Here is a 19,224-nt window from a genome sequence, read left to right on the forward strand (position 1 = left end):
TCCATCTCCTCCAAGTTGCGCTCTGAGTGTAATTCTTTGTTAGTTTAACAATGGTGAGAAATATGAGCGCATAGCAACGTCTTTGTATCATCACTTGTCCTGTGCTCGCGCACAGATATTCTGGAGCTCTCTTGATGCTCTTACTACCGCATTCGGCACATTAATCATTAGACGACAGGATAAAGCCAGTTTCCGTTAATGAGATTCCCTAAATAGATGTATGTTTCCTCTTCTCTTTCAATGATGAAATAACACGAAAGCGGCCCCACACGCTCTTCATGATACGTAACGTCCAGCAAGCTCTTCCAGCTTCTCTTGGAAGTCGGAAAAGTAATTGATGGCTTGAATGATCTTTCCTTCACTTGTTCCAAAACCGCTCCTTGTGAATGCAAGTTTCCAAGCGCTCTCATCTCGCAGAATGGAGGCATATTTCAGGGCATTCAAGCTCTTCGCGGCTGGTTCATCTGCAAAATACTGGCCCGGTCTCTTTGTCGTTTTAGAAACGTCCAGACGCGATAACGCATGCAGAAGTATCGGAGAAATTGTGATGTGATTCACCCCTGCTAGTTGTAACACTTCATCGACAGACGTGAGAGACGCAGCAAGAACGCGGGTGCGAAGATTGTGTGCATTGTAGTAAGCCTGAGCTTCACGGCAGAAGGCGAAAGCTTTATTGTGGTCAATGTACCTTGTAAAAAGTCAGCTTGCTCATGATACGGTATTGCTTCACATACCCTGTTTCGAAGTGCACCTTCAGTTCGTTGATATAGGGCGCGATATAAGTGCAATTTGCATCCGAGGCTAGAACTGCTTGCTCCATGCAAAACATCGTTGTCGCCAGCGTGGTTACGCCGTTGGCTTCCAAAGTGCGACATGCGCAAAGACCCTCCCATGTCGCAGGTATCTTGATACAGATACGCTTGGTATCAAAATCGGGTGCCAATGCTCTGAATATGGCAATAATCCCTTGCTTGAACCTTAGTTTGCGATTCTGAGCTATGCCTGGTCAAATGACTTACTTTGAGCGTTGACCACCGTTCCCGCCTGTGAGTATGACAATTTGGGATTCGTTTGAACATGAACGTATCCCGTGATATAGGGAGCAATCAACAACTGCAGCTTGACCATCTGTGTTTATTAGCAGAATAGCTTGGTACAGGTAGAGTTTTACATACCATAATCTCGACGATGAACTCGGGTAAAGACGTTTGACCTCGAATCTCATGCAGTCTATCGGCGTCTCTCGCACTCTCTCGGATCAATACTTCATGGTGTAGGGAAGGATCTCCATTAGAAACTTTAGAAAGTTCGAAGAATGCAATGGCCTGATGACACGGTCAACGTCTGTTTGCGGGATAAACTAGATGACTTTATAAGCTACCTGGTTCGAAGTGCAGTCTACAAAAGGCCCCAGATTCTTGGCCACTTGTGAAGCCAATTAGTTTTAAGTCCATATCTTGTCGACGAAGGCGCTGTTACCTTCGCTGTCTAGTGTATCGCAATCAATAACACTGTGTTGCCGGAGAGCATCTAGTAGAGACGGCATCGTGTATCTTAATGTCACTTATAGATTCTTTAAATGAGACCTGAAAGTTGAAAAGCCTGCGGATATTGATTCAGGCAACTCGAAGCCTCAGGAAGCCAAGCAACAGCCGATAACGGCGGCTAATTGAGGTGGTGCCACTCTTCAAGAGGAGAGTTTCAGTCTCCAAATATGAGCGATGATCTTTTTGAAAACAATTTAGCTTGTCGATCGTTTTCCAATAAGGAATACTTGAATGTCTTTCTTGCCGTAAAATATACATGTATGTACGGTATCATCCCCATATCAGCCCACTGACCTCAGGTTGATGGCGCTGAGGGTGGTCACATGATCCACCACGTGCCCCCATTCTGATAGCCGAATGCAGAGAAAACTCCAAGCTATCAGCCGATCAGCGCTAGATTGCCATCGCCGTCGAGCCGCAGAACCGACAACCCGCCAAAAGACCTCTAAAGCAGAGGGAAATGGACTGAGCCTTGCGTGGGACGCCATGCGCTCTGATAGTCGGCGATTATGCGGTCACCATTGGTCTTAGCTCTTGCGCCGGAGCTTCAATTGCTGTCCAGGCGCAGCATTCGAGCATCGCCGAGATGGCTTTCCACAAGCCCCAGCTTGGGAGCTCCTCGAAGCTCCAAAGCGCCGTTGGGCACTGTGTTTTTCCTGCAGAACCGCCTTTTCGACAGATCCAGCTGCCTTGATTCTATAATATCGAGACGCAATTCCAGGGCAACTTCAACCTCTACAAGCTCAACAACCCCGCCATCAAACCCTCAGTCGCAAACGCCTCAACAACTCTCAGAACTCGCTCCCCACCGTCGACGACAGGCCCGAAAGCAAGCCCTTGCTCAAGCTACCTCGTCCGAAGCTCCTCTACCTCCCGATGCGTCGTCACTCCTCACATCAGCCGCAGCTGCACAGCCCAAAGATTCCTTCCGCCGAACATTTTCCACCTTTCTGTCTCTTTCAAAGCCCCGCCTGACCGTCCTCGTTGTCTTGTCGGCCATGGCTCCATATGCGCTGTATCCGGTTCCCGAAATGCTGATGCCGACAATGACGGAAACGCCAAGTCTGAGCCCATTGACCCTCTTTTTCTTGACAACGGGAACTGCGCTGTGCTCTGCAAGCGCAAACACTCTGAATATGCTTTACGAACCATCCACCGACGCCAAGATGACGAGAACAAGGAACCGGCCGTTGGTGAGGGGCCTGATTTCGAACCGAGCTGCGGCATTGTTTGCCATCCTTTGCGGCGCAGCTGGTGCCGGCGCTCTTTACTTTGGTGTCAACCCCACGGTTTCGTTCTTGGGCCTTTCAAACATTGTTCTTTATGCTGGCGTCTATACGCCATTGAAAGCAGTCACTGCGTTCAACACCTGGGTGGGTGCCGTTGTTGGTGGAATTCCGCCCCTGATGGGCTGGGCCGCCGCGGCCGGCGAAGCTGCAACCAAGGACGGTTCCTGGAGGGAGCTGCTCTTGGCTAGTGACGGATCGTCCATCGGCGGATGGCTGCTCGCCGGCCTTCTTTTCGCATGGCAATTTCCGCATTTCATGGCTTTGAGTTGGCCCATCCGTGAGGAATACAAAGCCGCCGGCTTGCGCATGCTCGCGTGGACGAATCCGGCCAGAAACGGACGTGTCGCCTTGAGATACAGCCTCGTCTTTTTCCCATTGTGCTTTGGTCTTTGTGCGGCCGGCGTGACGGACTGGTATTTTGCATTGACCAGTTTGCCCATCAATCTCTGGCTGGCCCGTGAGGCCGTCCGCTTTTGGAAATTCGAGGGCCACAAAGGAAGCGCACGGGGTCTCTTCTGGGCAAGCGTTTGGCATCTCCCCGGCGTAATGATACTTGCACTGCTGCACAAAAAGGGCATGTGGAGTCGAGCTTGGAGGAGCGTGTTTGGAGATGACGAGGAAGGAGAGTGGGAGGAGGAAGAGCTGGAAGAGATGGCGAGCATGACAGCCACTACCGTGGCACAAAAGGACGAGTCGACACAACCAGGACGGTGATGGTCACTGCTCCATGTAGGAATAGCTTTATGATCTCTTTGAAAGAGTGCAAAAAGGAGGTATGTATGTGTTTGATATAGTGTCTGGGCGGCGCATGTATAGTAGAGCTTCACTCAACGCTGTTTGTACAATTAGATAGATCACATTGGGTACAATCATCAACGATGATGAGCAAAAAAAAAAAAGACATTTATAATTCCGTTCCACCAGATCCCATGCATAAGATGCCTCTGTCACTATTATACATTCCCAAGACCATCATGTCTTTTCGATTTTCCTCTTTGATCCAAAATTCCCCGTGTCGACAAAAAATCAAAACAAACAATCTGTATATCCCATACGCATCTATCTATTCAAGTAGACAAGGAAAGGTCGAGAAACCAGTCTTCTGTGACGAGTTCCTCTTTTTTTAAGCTTCTTTTTTGTCCAGAGGACGTGAGTGCGTAGGGGATTAAATGGTTTCAAAAAACGCCAGATAACGCCAGTACTGTGCCATGAATGTAATAAGACAGGACTCAGCCATAGAAGACCTAAAAAGGAATGGAGGTGCAGCTCATGCGTAATTATGAGCTGCCATTACGACGTAGAGTCGGATAATAAAGGAAAGGAAAGCATGTAGCGAAAAAAAAAAGGGGGGGGATAAACGATCAAAACAAAATGCCAGAATTATAAAGAAAGATTTGACAAAAATAGAGAAAGAGAGAGAGAAATCACATTCGACCCCCATTGGGACGGTGGACGAGAGACTCGATGCCCATGTCGCTGGACAGACGCTGGCTATCCAAGTAAGGGCTGCTGTCCTGACTGGTTCCGGTGCCGCCGCGGGACACGTAGCCGTGGCTCATGCTGGTCGTGGAACTGACGCTCGACGAGTATCCGTGACCGCCGTAGTACGCAGGCCCCATGTTGTAAGGGCCCTGATGATGCTGGGGGTGGAGGTGGTGAGAGTGAGGTTGAAGATGTTGCTGGGGTTGTTGCTGCTGCTGTTGGTGGTGGTAGCTGGCGGAGCTGGAGTAGGAGTGTGTGCCGGAGGAGCTCGTCGCGGGGCTACTGTAGGATGCGTCTAGTTCATCAACGGGGGTCAGGCCGATGCCGGAAATGCCGCTATCGTCGTCATACCCTGTGAGTCCCGTCTCGAGACGGTCACGGCGCGAAGCTGCGCGGGCGGCGCTCTGGAGGTTTTTGAGGCCGTTGGACATGCACTAGATGGTTGGAAGGGACACACAGTGTTAGCAAATGGCGTCTGGCGAAAGCGGAGGTAGAGAAGGGGGCACGGCGGTGAAGAGAAGGATGAGTGTCTTCTTCCTCCCCAAGTCGGTGTAAGTGTGTAGAAGCACACATAGAGATGTGTATACAGGAACAAGAAGGATAAACGAAATGGCTTGCTTACCTTGGCCTCGACAACGTTCCACTTCTCTCCGGTTCGAGCTGCCAGACCGCTCCAAATCTCCTTACGCATGCTCATGTACTCCTTGGCCAGCATTTGCATCCTGCGAGTGTCCCAGTCGTCGACGTTCTTGCGCTCAATCAGCCGCTCATGACGCTTGCGGCAGGCATTGGGAGTCTTGGACTGGAAGTATTGATCCCTGATCTGGTTCCAGTTGAGGCCCTGCTGGCGAGCAGCCAGTAGCTGCTCGTCGTCCTGCTGGGTCCAGGCTCCAGAGCTGGGCCGGTGCTGCGATGACTGGGCCGGAGGCATGGGGAGAGTAGGCGAAGGGGCACTGGTAGAGTATGGGCCGTATTGCGGTTGCTGAGAGGGATGAGAGAGAGGCGGGGGAATTGGCATGGCAGCAGACGAGGAGGACGGGGCGACGTCGTAGTAGTTTGTAGGAATCATGCGGGACGGGGCAGCGTACATGGGAGACGGCGCCAGGCCAGCCTGGAGGCCGCTGTAGCCCTGCTCGCTGGAGTTCCTAGTGTGTCTCGGCATCATGGAGAAAAAAGGTTTGACAAGTCGGTTTGTTTCGGTTCGATGAAAGAGGCGAATAGAGTTGCCACAGGTGGAGAAGTTGTGGTGATGATATGCAAAATGATGGAAGAGAGTGGGAAGAAAGACTGATGCTTGGATGAGGTGATACGAGACCGGCTCGGTAACCACTTGCCAAGTAATGAAACAATTATAGATTAAAAGGTCGAAATGACTGGTCGAAGTTGGTCCTCGCGGTCTTGACCGAAGTGGCCTGCAGTGCGGTCTACCGTGAGGGTCTGGTCCTTGTAAGAGGGGGGAGGTCGTCTGCAGGGGGGAGGAAAAAAGTCCCAAAGAATGATGATGACAAGCAGAGAAGATCTCCACAAACTTGACGAGTTGACGAGAGAGTAAAAAGAGAGGAATGCAAAGACCCGGAAAAAGTAAATAGTAAAAAGGGGGGACAAGGAAAGGAAACAGATACGAAACAAGTTTTGAGTGGAAGATTTTGAGTGAAAGGAAAACAAACACACACAGACAAAATAAAAAAGAAAGCTTCTGGAGAAGAAAAGGAGAGGAGAAAGCAGGCTGCCGGGGGAGGACATGGGCCTGCTTTAAGTTTTGCGATGCATCATTCTGTCAAGAGGAAAAGAGATGAAATTCCAATATGGCCTTGGGCGGCTGTCAGGATGAAACAAGAAGATCTAAGCCGAATCGGACATGAAACGGAGCGCGTGTATCTGAACAGCCCAGTTCTCTGGGAATGGCTCGCCCACATTGGTCGGTATGCCTCGACGATAGGGCCACGGGCGGTTAGACGGCCTCTTTGGGAAAGGCGGCTATCGTCTGTCTGGGAAGGCTGGACATTGCTCTACGGACATCAGTACACAAGTCCATGGGCACAAAAAAAGGAACTTTGATGGGTGTTGTGTTGGGGGAATGGTACAAGCAGCAAGTTTACTAGGTAGTTCCCAGGAAGCGCTCGCCTCAAGCCTGCAAGGCGGCTAATAGAATAGTAATGAGACAAGGGCATGGGAAACAAGACACAAAAAAGGGCCTCGAAAAGGTTCTTTTTTCCTCCTCCCCTTGTCCACAATTCTTCTAATGCCCGTTTAATGACCATGTGGACCAGGCCGAGCCGTCAGGGTTGTATGGAGAAAAGCTCGCTCACTGCCTTGCAGAAAATGGCATGTCCCAAGATGCCACCCCTGGCAGTAAAAACCAGGCTGGAGCAGCAGATTACCAGAGCCTGGCCCGAAAATGACATCAAGAGCCATTCCCAAAGGGCATTGAACATCCCTGAAAGCCCTCGAATAGCGGCGCGAACAGGAAATGAACGGGATCATTGCATTGCATTGCATGTTGTTTTTTCATGGGTCAGGCGGGAAGATCACCGTGGGGGAAAAAGACGCGCCTAGACGCCCAAGCCTGGAGGGGGAGGAGCTTCCCAGGGCAAAGACACTCGCATGGCGGGCCCGTTTCCGCACATGGCAGACGCATGGAGCTGCAGGGTTTCTTTGCCGCGCTGCCCTTGCTAGATAGACCCAGCTGTTGCGCATCTTTTGCAGCGTCTTGTATAAGTCGAAGTAGGGTTGATGGAGGGGGATATTACATGGGATCAAGTCTCTTCCCTTTTCGCAATAGCGGCCGCCCGACCCCACAGGCGGGTGAAGCGCGATTGGCTGGTTTGCCATAATCAAGCGCGCGTTTAGGCAGCTTCAGCTGAGGCTAGTCCGCAAGTGTCACTAGCGTGGGTCTATTTCTGGCCTGCGGGCCAAGAAGCGCCGCGCTAGGATCTTACCGCGCTGGTCTGATTGGCCGGCCGCAGCGGGTACTCTGCTTGTACCTTGCCGGTTGCGAACTGGTGCTACGGTACCTCGTCAGAACGGCCGCCGTGAGACCACCTGAGGCCGAGATCCAGGAAGCTTGAATAGGTTCGACGGACTTAAAGCCGGCCGCGCGAACTGGTCATCGAGAATGCAATGCGGGTCATGAGGGCAGAGGAAACGTTTCAGCGTGACCTTGTTTCGGAGGAAGAAACTCGCCGTGTCTTCCTCGAGTTTGTACCTTGAGCTGTTGGTTGTGTCTATGTGGTTATGTGTCAGACCCAACAACAGCTACAAAAGCGCGTAACCTGCTGTTGGTTGCTCTGTGTTGGTTGTCCTTCTGCCTCGATGCAGTAAAAGTGTCTCTATATAGTAAAAGCGGCACTATACCCCAAACTTTGCGCGTAATATTAATTATAGCATCGCTCTGTGTTACATGTTTCGCTTGAGCATCACGTCATGATTCTATTTATGGGAGATGAATGTCTCAATGACGGTTTACAAACGGTATAAGCTTGTGCAACGCTGAGAAGACAGCGGCAAGAGAAGAGGTCTCGAAATTGGATTTTATTCTCTTCCTACCTAGGGAGTGATCGGAATCAGGTGACTCCTTACATAACTCATGAATCATGAGAGAGAAGAGCGACTTTTGTCCTACTCCTTCGGCAACATTCGTCTACGCAACTAAGGCCGAAGTTGCCGACGCTCGGCAAATTCAAATAGACTCAAAAACTACCAGACACGTAAGAAAGCAGACTTAGTAATTTCAAGATGCACTATGATAGGGTAAAGCGCTGGGTAGTGGATGAGATCTAGATGCTAAGAGGCACAAATATCCAGAAACTCAGCCATATCCAAGCCACATCGCACGATGCATCATCTCCCAAGAGCCTCAATATTGACCAAACAGGCAATGCTTCCTAATATACAGCCTGGAACCCTGCCAAAAGCCTCCTAACCGACTTTTTAGGATCAGGCAGCGCTCATGTGAGCTCATATTTGTCCCAATAGGAAAAATAGGATAAAATAGACTCGATGCTTGGCACTACCCTGCAGTAAATAGCGTCGGCCAGTTCACCGCGCTTTGCATGATGCCAAGACGAGCTGAACATGTTAGTTGACGACGATGCGGCTCAAGGCTTTTTTCTCTATGTTTTTGGGAGCCCAACAATGGCATGTTGAACCTGATGGAGAAGATAAAATTACGGAAAAGTCCTTGCAAAAAGTGTTTATAAAGGACATGTCAAGCTTCTCGGAGGCAAAAGACGGAATTGCGACTCTCTGGACATCACGATTGAATTCCATCTACTTGTCACATTAATAATAATTCTCAACGTCTTAATAAACAATGGTGTCCAATTCAGTCATGAGATGCTCGCTCCACACGCTCCTCCTCCTCAGCCTGTCATCAACAACCCTCGCCGCCACAAACCTCTTCTCGCGTAAGCCTCCCGCACGCCTCCTCGCCCAACTATCGCCATCCTCCCCCTTCCAAGACGCCTCCTCTCACTTCCAAGACGCCTCCGCCGTCGTCATCGCCGCCCAATGCCGTCCCGGCGAGATAGTCTGCAACGACGGCTGCATGCCCTCCGTGGGAGTGTGCTGTACCGACGGCGGCGGGGGGTTCTGCAAGCAGGGCTTCTCTTGCGTCGCGGACGGGTGCTGCCCCATTGGACATGTCTGCGGCGATGAAATCACTTGCGATCTTGGCGAGGTGCCCTGTGGCGAGAAGAAATGCATGCCGAAGGACGGGGTGTGCTGTCCGAGCGGGTCGTATTGTCAGGCTGGTGAGGAGTGCTTTCAGAATGGGTTTGATCATTATTGCCAGCGTGTTGGTGGGAGTGGCGATCCGAAGAATGGTGGTGGAAGCAAAACTACTGGAGGGACCATTGGCATTGCCGAGACGTCGAGTTCTTGGAGCCAGAGCACGAGTTTGTCCAAGACGACTCAGGGAGAAGCTCCCGCTTCAACATCAGCCGAGACTCAGGGAGAAGCTCCAGCCTCAACATCAGCTGAGACAGGGACACAGGCACAGACACAGGGAGAAGAATCGATATCCACCTCGACATCGATCTCATCCCAGAGTTCCACTTCCACGCCGATGAACCAGCCCATAGTCACTCCATTTCTCCCCAACCCATCAACCACGTCGACAACGACAACAGAGATCGCCTCGTTATCAACAACTGAAGCAGCCGCAGCGACCACGACAAGTGGCGGAACTCCAGCAGCTGTGAAAATGTCAGGAGTGACACTGGCATTGACATTTGTATCCATCATGATGATGGTTCTCTGAATAGAAGAAGGGAGAGAAAGTAGATTTAATTTGCACTAGCATTGGAAACACATTTAGCAAAGCATTGAGGATCAAGCATGTAGAGGGTATCCAAAAGAAAAAAAGCGCACAGTGGTATTCCAAAGTTCCAAACTATCTTTCCAAATTCCTCCAAAAATCAATGCAATATCAAGGAAAATACCGCGCAGGGTATAAGTATACACAAGAAAATAATACAAAAGAAATTGAGAAATTACGCTGAAGTGTATACCGGCAAGTTGCGCCCAAAACTCTCCCATCTTTAGCATTAACCGGTCTTTCTTTCATTCTTCTCTGTTTCCATCATGCGACTTTTCACATCTTTCATAAAACTGGTGCCTTGTTGCATTTATGCCGTCTTCATCAAAACTCCAAACATTAACTTTCGGGCATGCATCTAGTACTCTGATTTTTCGTTATGTGTTGCCAGCTCTGACACAAAGCCCGGATGTTGGCCCGCGCTGCTGGTAGACCCGGTGCTCATTCTTTGCGGATGCATCATGGACGGGCTGGGCTGGGCAGACCAGCGTGGGTCAGACGAGGATGAAGAGGGTGGACGGTATCCCGGGCTCGGCTGTGGAGACGGGTAGAGACCGTGTTGAGGCGGGTAGTCGCCGGGCAGTTCCATGATGACCATTTGCTCCTTGGGAGGGATTGGCGGTGGCGCGTACATGCCAGGTTGGGGCGTTTGTTGGTATGTTGACTGTCGAGGGTCGTACATCTGCGGTGTTTGAGGCGGGGCAGGATAGGCGTAGGGAGAATAACCCGGGGAGTAATTTGGTGGCATATGGCCTGCCTGTGCCAGCTGAGGGCTCTTTTGGCCCATTCCATAGGAAACGGAAGACTGTCGTCTGGGGTCTGCAGACGCGGCCGTTGCGGGCGTATGGGAACGGTCGTTGGGGTTGACCGTCCTGAGCTTGCCGTCCTCCATCATTGCCTTCAGGACACCAGCATCGAGCAGCTCGGCCTTCTTAATGATGCGCTGGACCATCTCCTTGTTGGCAGCCTTGAGCTGGGCCTTGACAAAGCTGACCATGGCGATGTTGGTCTTGATCTCGATGTCTTCGCGGAGGTACAAGCCGTCAGAGGGGGCTCCGAGGGCCTCGAGGCCAATCTCGCGATGCTCCGGAGGCTCGATTCCAGGCTGGTTGCCGCAAATGCGATACGTGTTGCGCAAATCGATGTTCAGGGGAGCGTAGATGTGAGTCTGGAGACCCCAGGGCATGTCGTGGAAGCAGCCGTTGAACTTGATCTTGCTCCCGCCCATCTTGCCAATGCCAGGGATGACCTGGACTCGCTCCTCAATCTCATACCAAGTGCTGTAAAACTCGTCGGCGGCGGCATTGCGAGGCGCAGAAATGGGCTTGTGGCCGAGGACAAGCGGGTTGAGGGTGATGACTTCGCTGTGGGAGTGGAGGATGTCAATGGCGAGTTGTCGCGGGATGAAGCCCGGAATGGGTGTGACGAGGGTAAAAGCCTCTTTCTTGCGCAACATGGTGCTCATTTACCGAGTGAAAACTCTGAGGGAGCCAGAGTTTTCGGCGTTGTAGAAGAAGAAAAAGAAGAGGGGAAAAGGAGAAGAAAAAAAAGGTGAGATCAGATCCTTCTGACGTCTCTCCCTTGATACAGAGTTCGAATTGGACAATAGCGATGACAATAACTGGATTCAGCCCCGCAACCAGCCTGAAGCCCCCCGTAACCGTAATTGGCGCAACGCTCGAGTGGGTGTAGGGGTTCGATTTACTTTATTTAGCGGAGGTCCAGCGCATGTATGTACAGGTACCGAGGCGGGATAGATGGAAGATAGAAGTTTTAGAGTTGAGATGGATCTAAAACCACAGACCAGACACGGACGGCAGAGAAACGCGAAACGGGCGATGAAGAAGAAACAAAACTCGAACAGAGCCGGGAAAAAAGATTTTAAACGAACCAACGCCGGTTGAGTCCCTGGAGCATTAAATCAAATTCCCAGCGTCAGCATTTGCTTGGGGCGGGGGCGCACAGGCTTTTCCTAGAGCCGCATAGCTGGATCCCGCTAATGAAATAGTAAGCACTGGCAAGGCCTTTTCATGGTCCTGTCAGCACGTCTGGATGGGCACGCCACCAACATTAGCGAGCTGCTTCGCCCCCTCCGATAAACAAGATCCATATTCTGGTAGTACGAGGGAGTGGAAGGGGAGTGGCCGGGAGTATTGCTACATTTGGGCGTTGTACGAGTGTGTTGGTTGGGGTTGGGTTGAGAACCAGAGTCACACTCAGGCTGTTAGTTACAGTAGTATGGAACCTGACTAAAGAACCCGACTGGACACTACATCAAATGGAACTCTTGGTAAGTGATATTGTAACTAGAAATCGAAGGTGCTAGCAGTCCCTGGTAAACTGATACAAAGCACGGACAAATGCGTAATTCTTTCTATCAGTCCTCCAAGTAATTGAAGCCAAGCATCTCAGTACCGTACGAGTACGAGTACCTACTAACTCCTGCGCTTGCGGCGGAGCCCGCGGGAACGAACTGGGCTTGGAATGTTTTGGCCTCAACTTCTTGCTACCCAGTTGATCGATGATGCGGAAGCGTGGCTTTGACGTCAGACGTCCTGGATCACAGCAGCTGGTCAATGCCCGATTCAAGCTTCTGGTAACGTCGTAGGATCCGTCGATTGCGCGTTCAGTGTACATCTACTCGTACATGCAGCCTTTCGGTGCTGTTAGGCTTCGAGTAGCGCACTTGTACTCTCTGCACCGCCTGCCGGAAACGCAGCAACCCGACTGTGGCACTTGAATTGAATGTTGGTCTTAGCAGGGTCTTCAAACGCCCATCAGCCAGTGCACAACAAGTGACTGGAGGCACAAGGTCCAGCTGTTACTGTAAAAAGGTAAACAGGCTGATCCCTGTCAAACTCTGAGAGCTTGGCTTGTCCCACTGTCTCGGAAATATCTGGCCGTGGAACATTGATGGGAAGCTTGCGGCCCAGAATATCAGCGGGTGCGAGTACTTCCGGATACCTGAAATAGATCTGGCGGTGGAGCCCCGGGGTGACTTTGGCGGCGATGCCCCTTGCTGGAGCTTGTAGCTTTTTGCCTCTTGCAGCTTGAGTTCATGGAGACCCGGTTTGCCATCTGTTGCTGTCCCCTTGCAGAAATGGCGGGCAGAGGCGATGCTTGTTTGTTCCGTCCTCCATCATCACCGCCTGGAGCGTCTTGTCTTGCCTGCTGTACAGCTACCTACCTAGTAGCTATTCCTGCTTGTGCTCCGTGACAGCTCAGCTTCGTGCTACAGCCCGTTGATCCCAACATCTACACACCCATCTGACCTTCTGTACAATGGCCAGATTCGCTGCCATTGGCGCGCTGTCGCTGGCCGCTATTCAAGCAGCCCACGCGCTGGTTTTACCCGAAGCAGCCGTGCCAAATCAGGCACCGCTCGGTGCAAATGACGAGGTCACAGCCTTGATCAAGGACAATGCCATGATCGGCCCCCACCACCTGGACGACGATATCGAAGCGGCCGAGAGCTTCTTCAACGCCGTATCGTCCATCCGCGGCCACATCCACGAGGACTTTGGCCAGGCCGTGGCCGATCTCGTCGGGCTGGGTAACGGCAACGGTTACACGGCAGACGTCGGCAGCCCCGGCCACCATCACCACGACGACGACAGCAGCTTTACGATATACGAGCTAATCTCCAAGAGCAAGTTCACCAAAAAGTTCGCCAAGCTAGTCGACGACCACCCTAGCGTGGTGGATCTGCTCAACAGCACCTCTGCCAACTACACGCTCTTTGTACCTGTGGACAAGGCCTTTGAGGACATCCCGGACGATCACAAGAAGCCTAGCAAAGAGTTTATCGAAAACGCCCTGCTCTACCACATTGCCGAGGGCGAGTATCCCGCCCGCAAGATCCTGCACTCGTACACGCTGCCCACTGCCTACGACGAGGAACTTCTCGGCGGTGAGCCTCAGAGGCTTCGTCCCTCTGTCAATCTGGGCGGAGTCAAGCTCAACTTCTACAGCAAAGTGATCGCTGCTGACATTGTAAGTTGCCCCGCTGAGCAATCGCGTCTAATAATAGCCAACCCGTCGCCGGCATCCTGTTGCTCGTATGTACTCGTACTTTGGACTGACCCTTTCATTTTCCTTCCTTTTCAATTAAATAGGCAGCCAAGAACGGCATTATCCATGCCGTCAATCACATCCTGGTGCCGCCCCCTTTTATCGGTCGAATCATCACGCTGTTCCCTGACCGGTTCTCGACCCTGCTGCTTGCCTATGAGAAGACGGACTTTGTCAAGGAGATTCACGGCATCAACCTCAAGGGCAGCACCGTCTTTGTCCCCACCAATGAGGCTTTTAACTGGCTAGGGCCCAGGGCAAATGCCTTTCTCTTCAACACCAACAAGGGCCACAAGTACCTAAAGGCCATTCTCAAGTATAACATTGTGCCCAACGCTACGCTCTACACCGATGCGTTCTACGACGAGAGAGAGTCGGAGCAGCAAAAGGAGCCAGTTGAGGAGCTTACGAGCGAGCACTACGACCTGCCCACGCTGCTCGGCGACGCACACATCAGCGTCGACATTGCCCGCATTTTTGGGTTTGCCTCCATCAAGGTGAATGGCTATTCGCGAGTGGTTATTCCCAACGGTGTGGCCAAGAACGGCGTCATCCATGTCGTCAACCGAGTTCCTCTCCCTCCTCACAAGGGCCACCGCCACCACCATTCAGAGAACGTTGGTGAGATCGACGTCAAGGATCTGATGAACAGACTTGCGGATTACGTGTGATGAATTGTGTGCGACTGCGCTGAAGAAAACAACAATCATTTGGATAACTGCCTGGAGCAGATGATGAATACACGGTAAAAATGAATTTAACGGTATGTACCTATGTTTGAACGACACCTGAGTCAACCCGACTATCGAATGTAAGATTCCATGACTTGAAACGCCGCATGCAATATGTTTGAGACCAGATTGAAGGATTGAACAATGTGTAACTATCGATGACCTCTCTCGTTTGTATTCCTAAATAATATTTTAGGTACATAGCATTAGCATCAGCACTCATACTATGTGGATGCTGCCACGCTCATTGAACAATTTTGGCAGCTACTCTGTCTCGTAGTAGTGCGGTTTAGAACCGAGGTAAGCGACTCAATACACAGAATAAGATAGTATATCTTGTAAGATTAACAGCCACATGAAACCCTAGCAACCATGTCCTAAATAGCAGATGATTGGCTCCTTACTGTAACTGTGCTTATCATCATCTCAATGATCAAAATTAGACCACTTCTCTTTGTTCTTCTCCACAAATTCCTTCCAGGTCGTCGGCTTCTCTTCCAGCAAGGCCAAGCTTCCAGCCAGAGATTCACCGGCATAGTAGCCGGGGTCTTCCAGAAGCTTCATATTCTCCAGCAACTCCTGTGCCGCCACTGGGGAGAGAAACGACTTGAACTTGTCGTCGTCGATCTGCACAGCGTGGGCCGGTTTGCCCATGACCTCCGAGAACTCGGAGATGAGCTGGTCAATGGTGTAGTAGTCTGACGCCGCAAGGATGCGGCTTCCCGCCTGCGAGGGGAAGTTTTTTATAGCTGCCTTTACAAACTTGCCTGAGGTAGTATTGCTATCAATATGTGGATCTTTGTGCTCATATGAAGAAGTTGCAGTAATCATTCTTACCCGTGTCTTCGGCGGCATCAAACAGGGGCGCCTTTGCCTTTGACGGCTCAACAGGCAGAGCCAACGTGTACCCTGCGGGCTCGTTGGGCGGGTTCTTGCGAATCATTGTCTCGAAGCCGCTCATGAACATGCCCGGCAGGACAAACGTGCCGGGGACACCGCTGGAGCGGATGTACTCCTCGATCCTGGCCTTGCCGTCAAAGTGCGAGATGTTGGGCAAGCGGCCGCTGCTCGCTTCGGAGGCGTTGATGAGCGAGGAGAAGATGATGTGCTGGACGCCCGCGGCCTTGCTGGCGTCGACGACGGCCTTGCCTTGGGAGATTTCGGTGTCGGAGGACATGCTCTCCCAGAAGTTTGTGACGAGGAAGACGGTGTGGGCGCCTTGCACGGCGGGGGCGACGGATGAGGATGAGGACATGTCGGCCTATATACACGGGCGATTTTATATATATAATCTCTGATTAGAGCTTTATTACTGGATTGTCGTGGAGAGGATGGTGTTGTCTTTTTACGCACTGAGACGAGCTCGACGCCCTTGGCTGCGAGCGCTTTGGCTTTTGGCTTGTTTACGTCGCGGGTGATGCCGCGGATTTTGAATTCTTTGGATAGGGCTGGGTCTGCGAGGATGGCTTCGACGACAGAGCCTCCTTGGTTACCCGTGGCGCCGAAGACGGTGATGATCTTGGACATGGTGAGATATAAGTGGTGAGATTATAAGTGATGCTTCAATTGATGTCAGCGTGAATTAAACCAAGCAAGTGTAATTGAGTCTCAGTACAAACGAGGTTCAAAATAATTTAAGATTGCCAGCTATAGATTCTATGAGATATACACAGCCTGGCGGGTTAACTCGTCATGACGTATGAAGCTCAACACACAAGAGGAGTAGCGCCCCTCCGCACAATTTGGTGAGGAGGATTCACCCAATCTTCATGTCCACGCATCATCTTTGAGGTGGTGAAAACCACCATTATCGATGGCTTCTCATAGGTCCAGCTGAACTGAGATTTGCCCTCTAGCTCCCCGATTCGCGATGCGATTTGATGCTTTCTGATGCTGTGTGATGTAATGGCGCTGGCTTGGCCTTTAAGAGGTGTGGTGTGCTATGCGTGGATTTTAGTGGCCTTCCGCTCCTGCGCCTAGCTGAATCTGAGAAGTTGCTAGGTAATGCTGCATTTACTTTTAAGATTGACATATTTTTGCATGTGGTATTAGGTTTATGTGGCATTCCACGGTTTGTCTGGGGTACTTATATTCCTGAGTAGGCCAATGAGTACCTAGGCGGTATAAGTACATGCATCTCTAGAAGATTCATGAGGAGAGCTAGAAAATAATTGTATATATGGATATATGGCCTATGGATAGCCGGTATTTCATGTAAGATTCTATTCAACCTATATTGACATGTATCAAGTAATCTGTCACCATCAACGGTTCAGGAACTGTTACTCTTCAACTCTGCGTACTACACAAGATCGGGATAAAGCCACCACTATAAAATTCTAAAGACCAAACTCCGTCAATATTGCGGATACTGCTCTCACATTCTCAAAAACAGCCCATCGGCCAAGATCATTATTCCAATCAACATGTGCTCCCTTGATCCTCTGTGCATATCCCTGCGCCACCTCCTTTGAACAAGTTGAGTCTCCGCCCCCTGAGATAATCAGCGTCTTCACATCAAGATTTTCCAGTGGAAGATCTCCTTCAGCCATGGCAAATGCATCACACGCCTTGGCAAATGACCCTGGGTCTTGCCCAAGCAAGCTTAGCCGAACCGCTGACATTGCAACATATTCCGTTGACCTTGTCTGTTCGGTCGTGCCCTCGGATATAATGTCATCGACCACTGCTCCCATTCCCAAGGTGCGAACGAGTTCACTGCGCTTCTTCCACACTTGCCTAGAAGCGTCGGAGAGAGGTAAAGACGGTGGGAACAACAACACAAGCCTAGTCACCAAACGAGGGTTGAGAATGGCAAACTTGAGGGCAATCAAACATCCAAAAGAACTCGCAATCAGTGTTCCGGGGTTAGACTCGCTGATTCCCACGTGCGAGAATACCCCTGCAAGATCCGCCGCTAAGGAGTCTACGCTCAAGACGCTCAACGGGTGCGTAGGACTGAGGCCATGGCCTTCAAAGTCAAACAAGTGCACGTTTGCCTTTTTCTGGAGTTCTAAGGATGCAATAAGGGGCGAGAAATATTCTGATGTCTCGCCGAGGCCATGAATAAAGGCGACGCTGTTTTTGTCTTCAAGACCGAGTCTTTTGTAATGTAACGGCTTGCCATTGATAATGGTAAGTCCAGCTGTGCCGTTCAAAGAACGTGCGGCGTTGTCAAGACTAAAGACGGACTGGGAAGCGAGACGTTCTGTGGTTGCGTTCACAGTGGTGACTCTATTGTGTAGAGCGCCAATACCAGGAATGGTCACGGTAATTTCGTCTCCCTCTTTTAAAAAGAGAGGTGGGTTGCGTCCAATACCGACTCCCGCAGGCTAACAAAGCAATGATTGTCAGGAATTGTGGCATGTATATCATGGGATAAAACTAACCGTGCCAGTAGCAATCACATCACCGGGTAATAGTGTTTGCCCTTCAGAAAGCGTGTTTATCAAGGTTGGAATATCGAAAATGAGGTCATCTGTCGTGGCGTCTTGCCGTAACTCGCCATTGACATGCGTTTGAACGCGCAGCACCGACGGAAGGGCTTCCTTTGGAACTGCAACCGGGCCCTGTGGTAATCAGCAGCCAAACAACGAGGAAGAAGTACATGCAGAAGACATACCATGGGACAAAACGTATCCGCAGACTTGCCAATGTAAAACTGCTTATGATCTCGTTGCCTCTCGCGGGCCGTCATGTCATTGATAATCGTGTATCCCCAGACATAGTCCATGGCCTTTTCCTTGGGAATCCGGAACCCGGCCTTACCAACAATGACTCCAATCTCACCTTCATAATCCACGCTCTTGGAAAACTCCGGGTGCAAGTAAATGTCTTCGCCATCTGCAATAATGGATGTCGCACGCTTTGTGAAGATGACAGGATGGCTGGGCTTATCGACCTTGTCCGAACTGTCGTATCCCGAGGCATTAAACTCCTTTGCGTGCTCCATGTAGTTCTTGCCCACGGCTAACACATCGCGGCCCACAAGCGGTGCCAGGATCTTGACAGATGAGAGGGGCAGAGCAGAACCAGAGGCAACTATTTGCGATGGGCCGGCTTCGATGACCTGGTAGAGATCTCTGATGGGGTACCCGGAGAGGAGGCTGAGTGGTTGGATTGTGCGGGCTTCTGCGTCTAAATGGCCAATCTGGGTGATGCCCGTTTCGGAGCGAATAAATGCGGCATAGTTGGTTAGATGTTGCGATGATGAACTCATTGCGGTATTTGCGAGGAGGAGATGCTCGCTTGTTGGAGGCGTTGATGATCGTCCCCTCAATACAACTTATAAATATTAATAGACAAAGGAAGAAGTCTGCGTAAATGAACGAAATCTGACTTGAGTGTTTGTAAAAGAAAAAGAGGAAGGCTTTTTGGACGGATAGTAAACGACTTGAATTACTATCTGGAGTGAGGAAGACGGTGATGGTTTAGCTCAATACATGGTTTCAAGTGCGGGCGAATTCATTTTGCCGGTAGCGTGTGGAGAATGGCGAGCATTCATGTAAGATAGAAACCCACGCCTTTGGTTTCACTAACCACGCAAAATGATACAAGCAAGCAAATAAAGATGGATTGAAAGATATTGAACACTACATTGAGATTTCAGCAATACATTTGAATTGCGGAGATAGAGCTTAAGCCTCTGAAAATTGCCGTCGCCTGGGTACATATATGATATGTTGATTAAGTGCCCACCAATACCTTGAGGATTAAGCACTAAACAACAGTGGTCGTGAAGAGGTGAAAGATGAGAAGAGTTGAGCAACAAACACACGGTAGCTACT

The 19,224-nt window shown here is 50.8% G+C and overlaps 9 protein-coding genes across 9 annotated transcripts; 2 read left to right on the plus strand and 7 right to left on the minus strand.

The window, feature by feature from the left end:
• Positions 1-276: 276 nt before the first annotated feature.
• Positions 277-1,546, minus strand: T069G_03481 (transaldolase/Fructose-6-phosphate aldolase domain-containing protein; the record flags this gene model as incomplete). Its single annotated transcript, XM_056170691.1, has 6 exons — positions 277-688; positions 735-966; positions 1,020-1,128; positions 1,176-1,325; positions 1,382-1,425; positions 1,480-1,546. The coding sequence occupies 6 exons, from the start codon at positions 1,544-1,546 to the stop codon at positions 277-279; spliced, it is 1,014 nt and encodes a 337-aa protein (XP_056031583.1).
• Positions 1,547-2,056: 510 nt separating this feature from the next.
• On the plus strand, positions 2,057-3,550 carry T069G_03482 (ubiA prenyltransferase family domain-containing protein; the record flags this gene model as incomplete). Its single annotated transcript, XM_056170692.1, has 2 exons — positions 2,057-2,184; positions 2,269-3,550. The coding sequence occupies 2 exons, from the start codon at positions 2,057-2,059 to the stop codon at positions 3,548-3,550; spliced, it is 1,410 nt and encodes a 469-aa protein (XP_056031584.1).
• A 710-nt stretch (positions 3,551-4,260) lies between these two features.
• On the minus strand, positions 4,261-5,480 carry T069G_03483 (uncharacterized protein; the record flags this gene model as incomplete). Its single annotated transcript, XM_056170693.1, has 2 exons — positions 4,261-4,752; positions 4,941-5,480. 2 exons carry the CDS (start codon positions 5,478-5,480, stop codon positions 4,261-4,263), a joined length of 1,032 nt encoding a protein of 343 aa, XP_056031585.1.
• Positions 5,481-8,753: 3,273 nt separating this feature from the next.
• On the minus strand, positions 8,754-9,101 carry T069G_03484 (uncharacterized protein; the record flags this gene model as incomplete). The annotated part of the gene is made up of 1 exon (XM_056170694.1): positions 8,754-9,101. One exon carries the CDS (start codon positions 9,099-9,101, stop codon positions 8,754-8,756), a length of 348 nt encoding a protein of 115 aa, XP_056031586.1.
• A 164-nt stretch (positions 9,102-9,265) lies between these two features.
• On the minus strand, positions 9,266-9,562 carry T069G_03485 (uncharacterized protein; the record flags this gene model as incomplete). Its single annotated transcript, XM_056170695.1, has 1 exon — positions 9,266-9,562. The coding sequence occupies one exon, from the start codon at positions 9,560-9,562 to the stop codon at positions 9,266-9,268; it is 297 nt and encodes a 98-aa protein (XP_056031587.1).
• Positions 9,563-9,993: 431 nt separating this feature from the next.
• On the minus strand, positions 9,994-11,091 carry T069G_03486 (uncharacterized protein; the record flags this gene model as incomplete). The annotated part of the gene is made up of 1 exon (XM_056170696.1): positions 9,994-11,091. The coding sequence occupies one exon, from the start codon at positions 11,089-11,091 to the stop codon at positions 9,994-9,996; it is 1,098 nt and encodes a 365-aa protein (XP_056031588.1).
• Positions 11,092-12,917: 1,826 nt separating this feature from the next.
• On the plus strand, positions 12,918-14,377 carry T069G_03487 (fasciclin domain-containing protein; the record flags this gene model as incomplete). The annotated part of the gene is made up of 2 exons (XM_056170697.1): positions 12,918-13,628; positions 13,751-14,377. 2 exons carry the CDS (start codon positions 12,918-12,920, stop codon positions 14,375-14,377), a joined length of 1,338 nt encoding a protein of 445 aa, XP_056031589.1.
• Positions 14,378-14,863: 486 nt separating this feature from the next.
• T069G_03488 (nmrA-like family domain-containing protein) lies at positions 14,864-15,964 on the minus strand (the record flags this gene model as incomplete). Its single annotated transcript, XM_056170698.1, has 3 exons — positions 14,864-15,204; positions 15,275-15,698; positions 15,791-15,964. 3 exons carry the CDS (start codon positions 15,962-15,964, stop codon positions 14,864-14,866), a joined length of 939 nt encoding a protein of 312 aa, XP_056031590.1.
• Positions 15,965-16,776: 812 nt separating this feature from the next.
• Positions 16,777-18,656, minus strand: T069G_03489 (fumarylacetoacetate (FAA) hydrolase family domain-containing protein; the record flags this gene model as incomplete). Its single annotated transcript, XM_056170699.1, has 3 exons — positions 16,777-17,769; positions 17,827-18,006; positions 18,060-18,656. The coding sequence occupies 3 exons, from the start codon at positions 18,654-18,656 to the stop codon at positions 16,777-16,779; spliced, it is 1,770 nt and encodes a 589-aa protein (XP_056031591.1).
• Between the last annotated feature and the right edge of the window lie 568 nt (positions 18,657-19,224).

The sequence above is a fragment of the Trichoderma breve genome, chromosome 2, assembly GCF_028502605.1.
Source record: "Trichoderma breve strain T069 chromosome 2, whole genome shotgun sequence".
NCBI lineage: Eukaryota > Fungi > Ascomycota > Sordariomycetes > Hypocreales > Hypocreaceae > Trichoderma > Trichoderma breve.